Genomic DNA, 16,716 nt, shown 5'->3' on the forward strand with positions numbered 1-16,716 from the left:
AAGTGGACATTTACAAATTGTGCTACATTCTAGAAACACTGGTGTTGGAGGGAATATTCACATCAGTCACTACCAGCTTGAGGAGGAGGGAGTGTGAGATTGATGCCTAGAGGAAACGGAGGATCAGACTTAAGATCCAGCTCAATTAAGTCGATCCAGATCAGATGTGTGAGACTGGATCGGGACATACCTGCTTATTATTATAATTAATAATTATTTTGATCTATCGTAGGGTGTGTTTATACTTGCATTTTCCTTACTCTGGACAGAAACAAGGAAATGACACATTTTAGTCCTGGTTTCCTTAGCATTCAAACGGACAAACGTACCGTCAAACCAGAATAAATTCATTTAAATGATGACATATGTCAGTTTGTTTCCTGAACCTGACATGTATAAATATATATTAACTTAAAAATATTGAGAATGTCCCAGGACTTAAAAAAAGTTTTGCATCTAACCACTGTTTTAAGAAACTCTAACCACTCCTGAGATGTGCAGTGTACTGATGGCTGGAGCATGTGTGTACCTCTTTCTCATGACTGCAGCTGATGTTGAGCATAGCCATCGGGCTGTTGGGGGCACTGTTTCCTGCCGGGGTCATTAGTTGCTCCGTGCGCATGCGAGGTGACGGCAGGGTCGGTGGGGCAGGAGCAGACTGGACCTGGGCCATGCTGGGCGGAGAAGGGTGGACCACGCCTGCCACAGCGTGCACTGCTTGCTTGGTGGCGTAGGTGGTGGACAAGTATTCTTTAACCTGCTGCCGCTGGGACTGGCGGATGTGGTAGTCCGTGGGGTTCTCCAGATGAGTCTGCACCTGTTACGGCAAAGCAAAAATATTAGGGTTGGACACTAGGGTACATACCCCTAGTGTTCAATTAATATCACAACAGTGAATACACTAAGTCACTCTGTCATCTGTGGTTTCCAGTTACGTAATCATTTCCGTCTTTTCCAATAGCTTCCTTCATCACCATCTCTGCTGGAGTCAGGGTGGCTACTGCAACTTTCATGAGAATGACAGCATCTTACCACGGGAAAGGCTTAGGTTAAATTATGCTTGATACACGTGGCTTATTCAAAATAAGCAGTGATATAACACACAAAAACGAGTGGGTTCCCACTGTTCAGATTGCCCTTTAAAACCTTATATAACGTAAAAAAATATAACAGTCTGGTCGCATCGAATGAGTGTGAGGAGCGTTTAAAATCACAGCTGTTTCTATCGAGGTGGGAACAGATGCTTTATGGACTTGTGTGTCTCTGTCAGACATTTCACACAGTAACGGAATGGACGCAAAGCCCCTCTGGTTCAGCGCGGTCCTTCCAGGCAGCAGCTCAGCCACTTATGTAATGGCAGGGCTTTAAACTCAGGCACTGAAAAGGGCAGAGAGGGCCCCCCTGAGTTCACAAAATCCTGTGGGCACCTGCTGAGGGGTGAGATGCCTGGCCCGATTGGCCCAGTTCTTTCACTTCAAAGGAAACATTCTTTTGTTTCACTTGGGATATACAATGATGATAAATGTAAATGATGTTTTAATTGTTAGTTGGTATATTGCTTAATATATTTGTAGTCAAATGATATTTGACCGAGTCTGTTAAAGATCATTTTTATATATTTATAAAAAAAATAACAATCAAATCTTTACTTTGGTAGATATTTGCTAAAAATACAAGGAGCCAAAATGTGTGTCAACTACAATTGTGACCCCTCTTTTTGGTTGGGTCTTCTTTGTCTGTAAAGTAGAGTTCATACATTATATAAACCTCTGTGTATTTGTACCGTTGTTGCCATCGAGTGTATACATAAATAAATAAAAATATAAAATACATAATAAAAGTCTTAGATTATCCACCAATGCTCGTTAAAATAAAGTCGCTGCAGCACATTTCTATAAATATATTTAACAATAACAACAAAGGGAAACAATTTAATAAGAAAAATGCCATGCTACACTTCAGCACAGTGACACAGTGTCAGTGACAAGGGCATTTCCACTCTGACGATGACTGCCAGCGCCAGGCCTGGTGAAGGGCACTGCGGGTACAGCCAGCTGCTGTGAGCTCTCAGAAGTGAAATTCCAGAAGGTCACAGCGACTGGTGGCCTCTTTGCTTCCTGCCATATCTCTGATCTGTCGAGGCACGGTGGCATGAACAGCTCACTGAATAGGAGCGGCCCTCTGAGAAACTGGAGCCTTTGTTGCTTCATGCTGGGGAATGTGCTTGACTCACTCTCGACACTTCCTATAAGTCACAGTGCTACCGTCTCCACTTAGGAGCCTGCACTGTCTGGAAGTCTGAACGAGGTTCTTAAAATGTCTCAGTCACCTCTAACCTCACTGCTCTGAAAACCTTCCCAAGCTAATCCTCTTCTTAGTGCTCTATGAAGTGCTCTTTTTGGCTTGAGCTGAACTAGAACTTATGCAATCAAAATTGTGCTGCAAATAGGTGAAGTAATGACAGAATTTTTGATGCAATCACAGTTGTTGTCTGTTTAGACAGCGTAAACACACCTTAACTGATGCTGATAAGGATCCGATGTAAAATTCCACTCTGACTACTAGGGGTTGGGCGGTATCCACATTTTTCATACCGTCATATTGTCTGAAAATATTAACGCAGTATATGCTATTACCATTGACCAAACTCATATCTGTGAGCGTGGTCAATGAAGGGCTTTCGGCGCTGTGCAGTTCAGTTCAGCACAGATTGACACACATCTTGACGATAAGAACAGAAACGTGAAAATAATCAAACTAAGATGGTTCTACACCAGCTAACAGGCCCTTGATGTTTAGCACACAATACACCGGATGATTTTCTAGCGAACTGAGGCTCAAAAAGGCACATATTTAGAGATAAAGCCTCATACCTGTCAGCATGAGTGAAGTACAGTATTTTTTGTCTGTTTTCAGGGCCATTCCTCTCGCTTTTAACCCAAACTCAGCGCTAAACTCTCAACTTTGTGCTTGTGCTTTCCCCCCACCTGTTTTCAGAGTGTGACTGCACCAGTCAGTGAGCTCCCACAGCGCCCCCTCTCTGTGACTCTCTTAAATACACACGAAATAAACATCTTTGGCCTTGTACGTAAAGACACAACCGAAATTTGACACACATCAAACACACACCTTAAATACTGCCCTTATTTTAAGATACCGTCCACATTTTGAAATACCACAGTACACATTATTACCATTATACCGCCTAGCCCTAGGGACTACCACTAAACAGACTGGGAGTGTATTATGACTGAGCAACATTCAGTACATTTAATGACATACAGGATTTCTTCTTCTTTCTACCAATAAGTGTGTGTGTGTATAAATATATAAAATGTGATAAATGTGTGCATTTATATTTATTTATTTAAAATGTATATAAGCAAGATTGTTCCAAAATGTAATAGAAATGACTTAAATAAAGCGTTTAATTCAGTATTTTTCAGTGTTACTACTTTATTGCTCAGACATTTACACAGATATTTGACGTGCGCTGGAAAATACCTCCCCTGTTTGGTTGATAGCGTTGTGTCACAAACTTTACGAAACTTAAGTTTTGTCTCAAAAACAGAAAAAAGGCAAAACCCATCAAACTGTTATTTTCCGGCAGCTGACGTCTAAAACAGAGCATAAAGTCAACTGAGTGTTTCCACCGACAGCAAGCATCAGCTTTGAATTTAGCTGAAAAACGTCGCCATGGGGAAGACGCTCAAGACGCCTTCTAATTATTTTTTCATGTATTTTGTCATGCTCAGTGCGAGCAAATAAGCTCAAACCTTCCACTGTGAAGCGTGGCAGCGCGAGGGGGGGGGGGGACACAGGTGACAGTGAGAAGATAAAGGTAGAAACAGCGCTGACGGGAACTTTGAGACTCCTGAATGTGCAGATATACACACCCACAGCTTTCCGACAAATACACAAACGCACACAAAAAGGCGCTGGGCTGTCTCTCCTCTGCTCACTGATAAGTGCGGAACAGGACTCCAAAGAACCCGACACATGTCAACTGTACCTTTTTATCTCTTTAGGAGTTATCTCTCTGGAAGAACATGATACAAAGACTGTTTTCACTCCCACCTTTTTCCCCTCCACTACCTGGTTGCTGTCCCACCGCATTCTTCGCTGGAGATTCCTCCCTCGGTTCCTCTTTCTTCTCTTGCTGTTGTAAATCAGTTTTCATGAGCAGAATTCAATCGTATCAGAATTGCTACTGAGACCACTGAGGTTCTTGGTTCCAAAGCTTCTACTCCACTGCGGCTGGACCACAGCAACACGTGAAGAGATTACTCAAGTGCTTAATTCCCCTTAATTTGGGCTCTTGTGCACTCATGGCATTTTTTCCCCCCTCTGCTGGAGCCACAAGGTTGGGCCACCCTACTACACTCCCCAATAGAAAGCTGGATTAGTTCCTTGTGGGGAGCTCATTCATGCCCTAAAACCCTGAGCCTTGCTTGATCAGAAAGAGAGTTTGGAAAGATTTGTACGAGGGGAGCACATCCCACTGAGGATCAATGTTAAGATTTTCGAAAGCATTTCCGCCTGAACGCATGTGCACTAACACACAGCTCTTTGATTATGAAAGCAAAAAGGCACCACTCGAAATGTGTCTGGCCTGTAATGGTCCTGTGAGTGTTCCTTTCTACAGATGGAGGGATAACAACAGGGCGGCACAGTGGAGCAGCAGGGGGTGTCTCTGTCACAGCTCCAGGGACCTGGAGGTTGTGGGTTTGAAGCCCTGCTCCGGGTGACTGTCTGAGGAGTGTGGTGTGTTCTCTCTGTGTCTGCGTGGGTTTCCTCCGGGTGACTGTCTGTGAGAAGTGTGGTGTGTTCTCTCTGTGTCTGCGTGGGTTTCCTCCTGGTGACTGTCTGTGAGGAGTGTGGCGTGTCCTCCCTGTGTCTGCATGGGTTTCCTCCGGGTGACTGTCTGTGAGGAGTGTGGCGTGTCCTCCCTGTGTCTGCGTGGGTTTCCTCCGGGTGACTGTCTGTGAGGAGTGTGGGTTGTCCTCCCTGTGTCTGCGTGGGTTTCCTCCTGGTGACTGTCTGTGAGGAGTGTGGTGTGTTCTCTCTGTGTCTGCGTGGGTTTCCTCCGGGTGACTGTCTGTGAGGAGTGTGGTGTGTTCTCTCTGTGTCTGCGTGGGTTTCCTCCTGGTGACTGTCTGTGAGGAGTGTGGCGTGTCCTCCCTGTGTCTGCGTGGGTTTCCTCCGGGTGACTGTGAGGAGTGTGGTGTGTCCTCCCTGTGTCTGCATGGGTTTCCTCCAGGTGACTGTCTGTGAGGAGTGTGGTGTGTTCTCCTTGTGTCTGCGTGGGTTTCCTCCAGGTGACTGTCTGTGAGGAGTGTGGTGTGTTCTCCCTGTGTCTGCGTGGGTTTCCTCCGGGTGACTGTCTGTGATGAGTGTGGTGTGTTCTCCCTGTGTCTGCGTGGGTTTCCTCCGGGTGACTGTCTGTGAGGAGTGTGGTGTGTTCTCCCTGTGTCTGCATGGTGTTCCTCCGGGTGACTCTCTGTTGTCTGTACGTTGGTAGGTCGATTGGCGACTCAAAGATGTCCGTAGGTGTGAGTGAATGTGTCAGTGTGTGTCGCCCTGTGAAGGACTGGTGCCCCCTCCAGGGTGTGTTCCCACCTTGCGCCTTGATTCCGGGTTAAAATGAATGAACAAATGAAAAAACTGAAAGGAAATATGGCTAAAGTCAATAACTTTAAACATAAAAAATGCACTATATAGTATGTTTTTCTGATAAAATGGCCACCAAGACATTAAATTCAGAACATATGCCATTATTTCATGAAAGATTTTTTTTTTTTTTTTTTAATGATTTATAATTCATCTTGGTGTGCATAAAAGAAAGTGGACAGCACGGTGGTGCAACTCGTAGTGACACAGCTCCAGCGTCTTAGAGGCCTAGGTTCCACCCTTGCCTCAGGTCAGTGCGCTGAGTTTGGTGTGTTCTCCCCAGCTTTGGCAGGGAGCCTGATTTCAACAGTCTGTATACTATGTACCAGAGGTTTTCAAATCCACACGTTGGATCCAAGTTCCAGGCTGGGATTTTAAAATAGCCGTCTGGTATGACACTAGCTGCAACTGCTAAGCTGCTGACTGGCAAGGTAGAGTGCCATACCAGCCGGCCATTGTTAAATCCTGGACTAGAACGTGGATCAAATGTCCAGAGTACCTTTATTCAAATAAACAGCCTGGTCTAAGTTCAGCTGCAGCATCATCTCCCTCATTATTCTCCCATAAAGCATGTTCGGTTTGGCCAGCATTATAGAATCCTTTCTCTTTGAGTTAGGCCTGAAGGTGCTCGATGTAAGCTTTAAAGGGGTTGATGATCTGATATTCCTCAGTAACCAGCACCCATTTCAACAAGTTTATCTACAAGGCAGCTGTGCCTAACATGCTTTATCAGCTATAATTAATGGAGGGTGCAAGAAAATTCAAGTTGCAAACAAAGCAGCATCAGACAGCCACGCTTCTCGCAGGCCATTATTACCTTCAGCACTTCCACAGGAACCTGCATGGACTGCTGGAAGTGCATGGGGGCGTTGATGGCAGGTGATGGTGCAGAAAGCATGGGCGCTCGCTGCTGCATGTAGTGCATGGCTGCTGCTTGCTGCTGCTGCCGCTCCCGCTGCTCCTCCTGCTGCATCTGGTCGCGCATGAGCTGCAGCCGTAGGGCGGTGCGGGTCGCCATGGCCGGGGGGCGCGGGGGGCGGGCCGCTGCTGCTGCCGCTGCACAGTCCAGCCCGAGAGGTGTAGGGGGAGCTGCAGAGGAAAGAGAGGGATGTGAGTATGGAAGACGCAAATGCAAAAAGACCCTTTTACAGGAAGATAACGGTTGGCAAAGCCTCAAGGGACTCGAGCCTTAAAAAGGCTAAATTTTTAAGTGATTCCGGAGCCCACCTGGAATCGCTGGGTGAAAGGTGGTAACACACCCTGGAGGGGGTGCCAGTCCTTCACAGGGCGACACACACACACACACACACACACACACACACATCTACAGACACTTTTGAGTCACCAATCCACCTACCAACGTGTGTTTTTGTGGGAGGAAACCCACGCAGACACAGAGAGAACACACCACACTCCTCACAGACAGTCACCCGGAGGAAACCCACAGAGACACAGAGAGAACACACCACACTCTTCACAGACAGTCACCCGGAGGAAACCCACACAGATACAGGGAGAACACACCACACTCCTCACAGACAGTCACCCGGAGGAAACCCGCGCAGACACAGGGAGAATACACCACACTCCTCACAGACAGTCACCCGGAGGAAACCCACACAGATACAGGGAGAACACACCACACTCCTCACAGACAGTCACCCGGAGGAAACCCACGCAGACACAGGGAGAACACCCATGTCCACACAGACTGGAGCTGTGTGACAGAGGCACTACCTGTGGCGCCATCATGCCATCCTGGCAAGTATTTAATTATATTTATTACATTTCAAAATCATAATTGTGTTTTATTAAAGAACTGCGACTCATCAGAACATTACACTCTTTAAAATAAAGGCGCTATAAAAGGTTCTTTGAGCGATGCCGTATAAGAACCACTTCTGGTTCCATAACTATTTACAGGTTTAAATATCCATCATTTGGTTTTAAGGTTCTTTACTCATTTAAATGTTATCAGCAAAAATGGTTCTTCTCTGGCAAAGAGTGTATTATCACATGCAGCATCTAAAAGACTTCAGCTCAGAGCTTAGACCTCCTTCAGACCCAATAATAACGCAGTTTATTAACAAGCCGCCTCCTAATGCCTTCTTGTGTTTGTATACTACATAATTATTTACTTGCAGTAACACAATGGCAGAGTATGTGGCAGTGGTACAGTGGAGCCAAGTGCACCATATAAATACGGACCAAAACTGAGCAGCATAACGAGACCTCTGATTGGGGAAGTCATGTGAGTGTCATGTGGCTCTCATGTTTTTCAGAACTCATGTGAAAGGCCTTTCCGTGCGGGGAAACACCCCCAAACATCCTCATGCCATACACCACTCCCCCCCCATCCCCCAACACACCCACATAGCCCCAGAAAGATACACACCCGGTCTCAGCTGGGGACACGGGGAGTCCCTTATTCAAAGGAGTTCCCCTTTTTTGGTCAATTGTTGGAAACCGATGCAAACTACCATGACTTTGCTTTTTTAACACAAAGGGTTGATAAAACATTGATGTAGAAGACAAAGTGAAACAACTGTACACTGAAGTTTAAAGACCGTTGGTCAAATTACATGTTATGTTGCTTTTCTAAGTACAGCACTTTTCTGGAGACTGTAGGGCACAGTTCTAGTGCATTTCTTTAATTATTAAAAATATAATAATAAACAGAGGCCATAACGATGGCACAGGCTACATTTTAGTTTTGTTATTATTTTCCAGTATTTAAATCACCAAAAAGAATAGAACATTGCCAGAGGATGTGTGCTTATTCTCACTTAGAAAATAAACAAGGCATGCCATTTCAACAGTGGTTTCAGACATTTTTGCTAAGGGTTATGACCTATTTAGTTTTCGACACAGATGTACTGTATGAGGCTCCACTGGACACAGATGGCCAGGCCACGCATGACTCCAGTTACGATGTACTGAGTCATGTAAGTGTTTTAGCACTGACCATGGTGGGAAAGGAAAAAGACAGAAGGAGCCAGGGTTTGCTATGGAGAAAAGCTTATTGTATACGAGGTACAATAAGCAGGGCAGCTCCTATTGAGATAGCACTGAAGCAGCATTTAGCCCACAGTGTACATTTCAGCAGCACACTGGGGAGGGGGGCACACTGCCGGCTTTGTAGTGAGGACTGGTCAGTGCACACTCTCAGGCTTTGTCACCAGGGCTGTGGCCAGAGCTTGACTCTTATCCAGCAGATGCTGAGCTCTGGGACCGACTGGCTCGGGAACAGTGGAAACACAGCTGGACTGATGCACAGCAGATCAGGCTTCAAACCTGCACCACCTGGGGTCATGCAAACAGAAAACAAGGTGTTTCATTCCAGTTTAGGAGTGGAAGGAGTACTGCACAGTCTACCACCGGTTAAGAAAGCTTCTACAGCTTAAGACCCTGATCAATATTACTGATCAGCTCATTTACATTATGCCTCATTAGTCCAGTGCATTCAATCAATAAGCTGTCCATACTGATAAACATCTTATAACCTCAGTAAATTTAGTCAGGCAAAACTGCTGTAGGCCAAATAGGCAGGAATATGCAAATGCATTGTATTGTGACATCATAAACACAATACTTTCTCAACTGATCTTTGCAGAGCTTCCATATATGAACATACCTTATTTACAAAACGAGCTCTTTAGAGAACCACCAATGAAAAGCTTTGGCTCTTTGAGGATCCACATGTGGTTCTTCCAAGGCACTGCTCTTGAAAAACTTTGGCAACATTATTTTTAAGAACGTATTTGAAAGACGCAGGATTATTAACATTGATTATGTATTTTATAATAACAACAGCAAAGAGGTTAATGACCCTCTGTGTGAAACCCAGTGACCTGCCGAACAGTCATCAATGAAGCAATCACCGCTTTAGTCTGGTGCTCACTCGTAACGCTAAGTCCGTGTTTGTGCTCCGTCCGTTCAGAGCTTACATCGACACATTTACTTTCGTAGTCCGCCTCTTGTTGTGACGTTGTCGTGTCGCAGAGAGCTCTCCCACTCCACCCAAATGGAATTCCGGTCCTTGAGAGAGCTGAATGCAAACAAGTTCAAAGGCGCTAACATGAACAAGTCCCCCATTGTAAGAACGGGCTGCGATATCACAGCAAGACTACATCAAAGAGGAGGGAGGGCTAAAGACTCAGGACAAACGGCTTTATTTATTATATAGCATGGCAGTGAAAGAATAGGGCCAGGCAGAGGTTAGGATTAACACACACACAGTCCTACCAAAATACACAGAGCCTTCTTAGAGTGTTAATATGCCTTGCTTTTTTTAGCTGCCAACACTTCCATGTTGAGTAGTGCCTTTTAACAAGGCCATCTTAATGCTGCTAAATCTGGGGGCTGTGGTTAACTGGATTGTGTGTAATAGCTAGCAGTGGCCTCCATGCCAAGAAAGGGAGTGACCTGACCCACTGATGTAGGAACAGATTTGTCTATGCAACTTAGAGGACATAGAAAAGCTGGTTTCAGATGAACATGAAAGGGGAATTTCTACCAGTGGCGAAGATTGTGGTAAATACTGACAAATCATAGTGCACAGGAAAACCGCCATAGTGTGGACAACACAGGTGAAGCCAAGAGCCATCAAGTGTAAGGTATTTACATTTCAGAAAGCGTTTCTGTCACGATAATTCTCTTACATGAGGATGGGAAAAATGTCCAAAACAAAGTATTAAAATACAAAGAGGAAATGGAACACTAGTATTCATGCAAGACCTGGCGGACCTCCCGAACTGTCAACATCAGATACAAGTAACTAAGACTCATCTCTGAGATACACCCTTTTACTGTGAGAAGACTCAACAATATGGGTCTGAAAGGGTGTGTACTTGATAAGAAGAAGGCAATACTGAGAAAAGGAGATTCACACATCAAACCAAAATGGTGCTGGTGTTTTCAGAAAACTGGACTGACCACACCAGAGCCCAGACCTCACTGCGAACACTACTTGGATCAGGAGAAGCATAAAATGCAATCAACAACTGAACAAGACTGAACTTGGAGGTGGGGAAAATAAAAGCTTTGTGGACGTTCTTGAAAATCAAAAAGCAAATATTTTGAAAAGTGTGTAAGCTGCATATAATTGCAATGATTGGACATGGCCTCCTGCACATCACCTGTGCTTTTTAGTCCGGTTAAATCAACCTCAGGTTCATTATCACTCTTGGTGTGGTAAATCTGGGCAGCTGTGAAAATAATCATCGCACTCGGATGTGGACCAAAGCAACCATACCGAGACCCATGAGAGTCTCAGTCCGGTCCCAGATGAACTCTGGAGCAGTTCGTCTCTGGTGAAAATTTGATCCGAAAGAGTCCAGAGTCGAGAACACATGACCTTCCTCCTGTGTTTACTTTCTTGCCCCGCCTCAGTCAGGTCTGACCAATCAGCGATGAGAACATTCTCACGTTATTAGAGGTGAAGCATTTTGGTGCACTTGGGTTTTCCCCTGTGTGAAGACGTCCTAACGTTTGAACAATACTTCAAACTAACTTTTAAAAACGGTTCTCTAAAGCAAATGCTTCTGCGACTGGAATAAACTGATTTATATGGGGCTTGTATTTTACAGTCTGGCACAAGGTTGTGTTCTAGATGTGTCCTAGCTTGTTCACATTTCACTCCATTATTTAGGGGCTGGCTACAACCCTCAGCTATTGGCCATGGGCTCGGGAAGGGTAGCTTTATTTCCCTGACCATGTCACCCTCTATCGCTCCCTCCCAACCCTGTCTAGCATAGCAGTGAGGCAAGTCGGACCAAAATAACTCCCTCACTTTCTGTTCCTCCTTTCAGGGACGCCCTGTTCCACTGGGGTATCAGACAGTTCTAACTGCAGCCCAGGGGTGGTGTGAAGCGTGGAGGCATGTTAGCAGTGTACAGAGAACGTTCCATGCCCGAGGCAAACTGCTGAGCAGGTTCTGACCACTCATACCTGTATACAGTAACGACATGTTACTGTTGTTTTAGGCACCAAAAGGCTCAGACTGGCAACTGGATAACTAACTCATTTGACTGCGTTTCTCACTGCGCAACCCAGCATTCCATTTCCTTCCTCTTTTGTGTCACGCCAGAAGTGTACAGTGATGCTAAGAACAAAAGATTAGTCCCAAATGCACGCGAGAACCAAACACTGGTCGGGAATCTTAAAAGAAGTCTTAAAAGTGCTGGGAATCCGCTTCAAATAATATCAAAAAATTAAAGTTGCTAGGAAATAGGAGTCTTTGGTTCATACAAAATAACGTAACTACCTTAATGAGTCAAACTATGAAATGTAAGAATATTCGGGTAAACGATTGCTATAAATTGTATCAGCAATTATTTAATTTTCTAAATCATTTCAAGAACAGACATGCCGTTTTTTTTATTATAACAGTAATGTTTAAACCAACCTTATTAAAATAGTAATTAAAAATGTGACAAAATGCATGTGAAAGAGTTGGTTCTTAGAGTAAGAAAGCAGATGAAGAGTTTAAAATATGCCAAATCATCATACAAAATGCCAAGTAATTGGTCCTGATTCATCAGTGTAATTGTGACCCAACTACAGCTTTGTGGCTGACGACCTGCCCTCATGTTCATTCATTATTTGTAACGGCTTATCCAGTTCAGGGTCGTGGTCTGCCCTCATGTGCCCCTTTGATCTAGGCAAGCCTTAAAAAAGCCCAGCATTTAGTCCGTGTTTTTATCTTGACTTGTTAGTACATACTTGCCAGTGGAATTTCTCTGGGTGTTAGGGCTGTCAGCATTGGGCTTGGGCTGGAAATGGACCCTGTAAATGCCCTGGCTAGAGTTAGCTGAGCAGCTTATGAGAATGAGATGAATATGTCAACTAAAGAAAAAGACGTGGGGTCATTGAAGACTAAAGAAACTTGCAAAATGCCCCGTTAAACCCTGTCAATAATCTTTCATTCTGAACAAGTCCCATGATTAAAAATTCCCCAAAAATGATGCGTCTGTCATGTGCAGTACAGTCATGCTACCAGGAACGCCCATCAAGGTAGTGACCTCACTTCCGGCTTCAACATCAACATCACATATGATCTTTATGACTTCTGCTTTTGTAGCAGGCGCAGCAAGTTTGTTGTGTCTTAGAACAAAACAGAGAACTGCATTTTTGCAAGCAAACCAGTTTCATTTTTATCTGAACCTGGATAACTCACATATGTAGGGGTAAGGCATTTTATGCTCCGCTGCACTAACAATGCAACATATTGATTATATATCAGTGCAGAGGTAGGTACAGTAACCTACATCCAGACTGAAACTATTGTCTTCTGGGTAAAATAGTGCCTCCAAATTAATTTTACAAAAATCTGAATTAGAAGTACCAACTTGAATACTACTGCAAAACTACAGATCTACAAAGGAATCCTGCATCTCGCAACTCAAGGACGTATGTTTGTACAAATCTGCACTTTTCTCCTTCTTTTCACTAAAATTCTTAAACTTCTGATGCTCTCACCAACATAAAATAAATAAAGAAATAAAATAAAAGAATAAGACTTCCAGACAGTCACCCGGAGGAAACCCACGCAGACACAGGGAGAACACACCACACTCCTCACAGACAGTCACCCGGAAGAAACCCGTGCAGACACAGGGAGAACACACCACACTCCTCACAGACAGTCACCCGGAGGAAACCCACGCAGACACAGGGAGAACACACCACACTCCTCACAGACAGTCACCCGGAGCGGGATTCACCCAAAACCTCCTGGTCCCTGGAGCTGTGACAGAGACACTACCTGCTGCACCACTGTGCCACCCTTCGAAAATTCTCAGTAAAATAATACTTCACATACTTTCTGCCGACATCTACATTTAAAATATTCGAATGTTCTGAAGCACTCTATTTGGACACTTTATTATAAATGCACTGTAACTGATGCGTATAACACTGTTATGTTATAATTTTATCAAATGTGCATTGCTTAAAAAAACAATTAATAGGGATTTATCCAAACAGAGTGGAACCAAACATACTATGTACATACTTACTGACCCCTGACTAACAAAACAGAGTGTTCACCAAGATCCTGAGCAGGGACGATTGATGCTAAACCTCATTTTGTAGACCATCGGTAAAAGAATCCAGAAAACATAAAGTACCAATACAATCAAATAAGCAGCTCTAGGTCTTTGAAGTTCAAAACAATATCATGAAATTCACCTGAAGTTTCAGTTCCTGTGTATTCTCAGACCACATTAAATTAACTTCCTAAAGCAGATACCGTATTATGAATAATGAGCTACACCACAGAAATAACTGCTATTAACTGGGATCATGTGAATGCACTTTGACAATTAGAGAATCATTCGAAAAATTCTACAAAAATTCCTTACGTTGCAGCACTTTACACTCTTCACCCTTGAACAACAACATAAAATTCCCCTCAACTCATCGCTGATGTCTTTAGATAATTCTGCTGATGTAATTGTGAGCACTACACAATAATTACATTTCTGGTACAATTCCAGAGTTTGATCCAAACCATGGCTCAGCATCATGCCGTACACAGGTCGTGTTTGACCTCTGGGAACCGTCGCTGCCTCTGACTGGGTTCAGGACAAATGTACAGTTGCTTTTTGACCTCCGTGGTCTTCAGTACAGAGGCGTAAACTTATTACATTTCAACCCCTCAGGCTTTACATTAAATAGCCTTCGTCCACAATCCTGTGGCATATAAAGACACTACTGAATTACTATTGTTTTCCAACACGTATTATACAATCTTTTAGTAATGCAAAGATTACGAGGTGTAATCCTCTTAGGTTTTATAGCAGCAGCATGTCGTTTGTGCTGTGTTTAATGATTCACCTCAATGTACAGAGAGCAGCAAACACTTTAACAATCCTTTAAACAATGCTTTAAACAATATAACTGTGGTCACTACAATCACTTAACACTCAGTGCAGTCTGGATTTATTCCAGAAATGTAAACTAAAGTCTGAAACTAGGAAAAGTTGAAAAGATACGGAAAATTGAACAAAGGGAAAGGAAGATTTAAAGAAAGTTGCTACTGAAAACAGCTCATTATTTGATGTTTTACTTGATGAACTTTCCTGTGTTTTTATTCAAAATAAATTAAGTTATTTAAAGTTTATATATTTATATATGTAACACAGCTGAAACACATATAGGGACAGATCTCAAAGTGTACACCAGGTTGAGGTCTTCAGTATACAACCATGCAACGTTTGGGGACAAAGCAGACTCCAGACTCATTTACTCTTTGGTTTCTACCTGCTGTGATCTCAGATGCCTCCAGGCCCAGAGAAGTGGAAGGCACATCTGAACACATTAAACATAAAGCTCCCTTTGGCATGCAGCAGTGGCGTCTGAGGTTTCAGGGCTCAAGGATAGGTTTGTACCCTTGCCTTTTGAGCACTCAAATCTTTTTATTTATTACACTGTAGACTGAAGTATTTAGAAATCTCTTACTATTCTACTTTGATTAACATTTTTTAATATATTTTTATCTTTTTCTCAGGCAGTTGTTGGCGAAGTGCTGATCCTCATCTCATTTTTGCTCCTAAAGGACTAGGCCTTTCCCAGTCACCTGCTGAAATCACCTTTTCCAAACCACACCATCATTTATTTCATAAAATAACTAATTTAGACTTTTAGAAATCACTGCTTTCTTTTCATTATTGTTATTATTATATATTTTTTATTTTCCATGCCATCCCAACTTCTTCAGAACCATGTAAATGTCTAATAAATATATAAGAGTTATTATTTAATTCTCCTAATTAAACCCTAACTAAAACTCGGGTGAATGTTGCTGTTGCTGACAAAAGCATCAGAGACAATCATTTCTCACTGAAACAAACAGTGATGTACTCTCACGGGTCTCAGTTATAAAATCTATTACACTTCTCACTTTTTTGGTCCCGTTTCTTCAGTCAAAGCAAAATAAGAAAAAACATCAGTCAAAATAGAAACGTAAATCATTGTGTTAAGAAATAGCAAACTTTCTGAAGCCACAAACAATAAAACTCAACCTCCACGGGTTACTTTTCCCTGACCTTGGCAACATTTACTCATACGTGTTCCTCAAACATCCAAACAGAATCTCCGAGTGCAGAGCAGGGCTCAGAGGCCGGGGCAGAATGGTGCATTCTCCGCGGGCTTTCTACGTCTCTATTTATTTATCTCGGAGGACGCGGTCACAATTACCTCTTTGTGCAGAAAGTGCTGAAAGTGATCTGGGTGTCTTCCACGCGCTGCGCTCTACATTTCCCCGCGCCGGGCAGAGGGTGGACCGAGATACTGGAAGAGAAGCACAGAGGACGAAAAGAGGGGGTGTCAGTGACAGGAGAGGCCTCCAGGAAGGTGGTAGTGTTTGGTGTGGTCACTCTCTCTCTCACACACACACACACACACAAACACACAGAGCCCCCTGACAGAGGTGAAAACACTGCGACAGGTGCATGGCAACAATAATATACTGCTTATTTATAGAGGCTTATTTTCCACATGGTGAGGCACTGAAATACAGTCTGAAGGGTAACGTGGCACAATATTCTATAATATTAGTAGTATCCAGAAACCATTTTAAGCTTCTTGACTCAAAGCAATGCTACTACGGTGACCCACATTCAACCTATAATCAGGAAAACATTTCATGTTAAGCTTAACTAAGCAATTTCAAAGAAAACTTGTTTTATCCTCAGAGCCGACTGCTTAGAGAGTGCTGGCATTAGTAGAAACAAGCTAATGCTGTACTACACATCAGTGATTAAGCCGAGAGGCAAAACAGATGGTCAGGTCATTAAGGCCTTTTGGGTTCCAGTGAATGCAGAATGTTTCTGTGCGTATGTATACGGCTGTATACGAAGATAACGTTCATGGTACAAACGCCACAGATATAAACTCTCTCAATAATCAAACAACCAGAAAAGCAAAGCATGTCCAGTCCGTTATAATCACATCCAAATGACACTGACGTTGTAAAACCTTTATGAACAACTTACACAGAGTCAGTTCAATGCATTGACATCTCTTCCAGTAATAAATCAATAA

General features: G+C 43.4%; 1 protein-coding gene and 1 long non-coding RNA gene across 8 annotated transcripts in view; one reads left to right on the plus strand and one right to left on the minus strand.

The window, feature by feature from the left end:
- Window positions 1–15,279, plus strand: part of LOC136697778 (uncharacterized) — an 85,144-nt gene extending 69,865 nt beyond the window's left edge. The window contains exons 5-6 of the long non-coding RNA XR_010802748.1: window positions 14,950–15,054; window positions 15,182–15,279. This is a non-coding gene — a long non-coding RNA (uncharacterized lncRNA). The remainder of the gene's footprint in view (window positions 1–14,949; window positions 15,055–15,181) is intronic.
- The window catches only part of tfeb (transcription factor EB), a 45,514-nt gene that overhangs the window by 11,040 nt on the left and 17,758 nt on the right, over window positions 1–16,716 (minus strand). For 5 of the 7 annotated variants that reach the window (XM_066673030.1, XM_066673031.1, XM_066673026.1 and 2 more), the window contains exons 2-4: window positions 15,871–15,963; window positions 6,488–6,759; window positions 530–817 (exon numbers count right to left, since the gene is read on the minus strand). In XM_066673030.1, the coding sequence (XP_066529127.1) occupies window positions 530–817; window positions 6,488–6,688 (489 nt within the window). In that variant the 5' untranslated portion in view covers window positions 6,689–6,759; window positions 15,871–15,963. The remainder of the gene's footprint in view (window positions 1–529; window positions 818–6,487; window positions 6,760–15,870; window positions 15,964–16,716) is intronic. The other 2 variants (XM_066673029.1, XM_066673028.1) reach the window with 1 other exon arrangement.

The sequence above is a fragment of the Hoplias malabaricus genome, chromosome 5, assembly GCF_029633855.1.
Source record: "Hoplias malabaricus isolate fHopMal1 chromosome 5, fHopMal1.hap1, whole genome shotgun sequence".
Taxonomy (NCBI): Eukaryota; Metazoa; Chordata; class Actinopteri; order Characiformes; family Erythrinidae; genus Hoplias; species Hoplias malabaricus.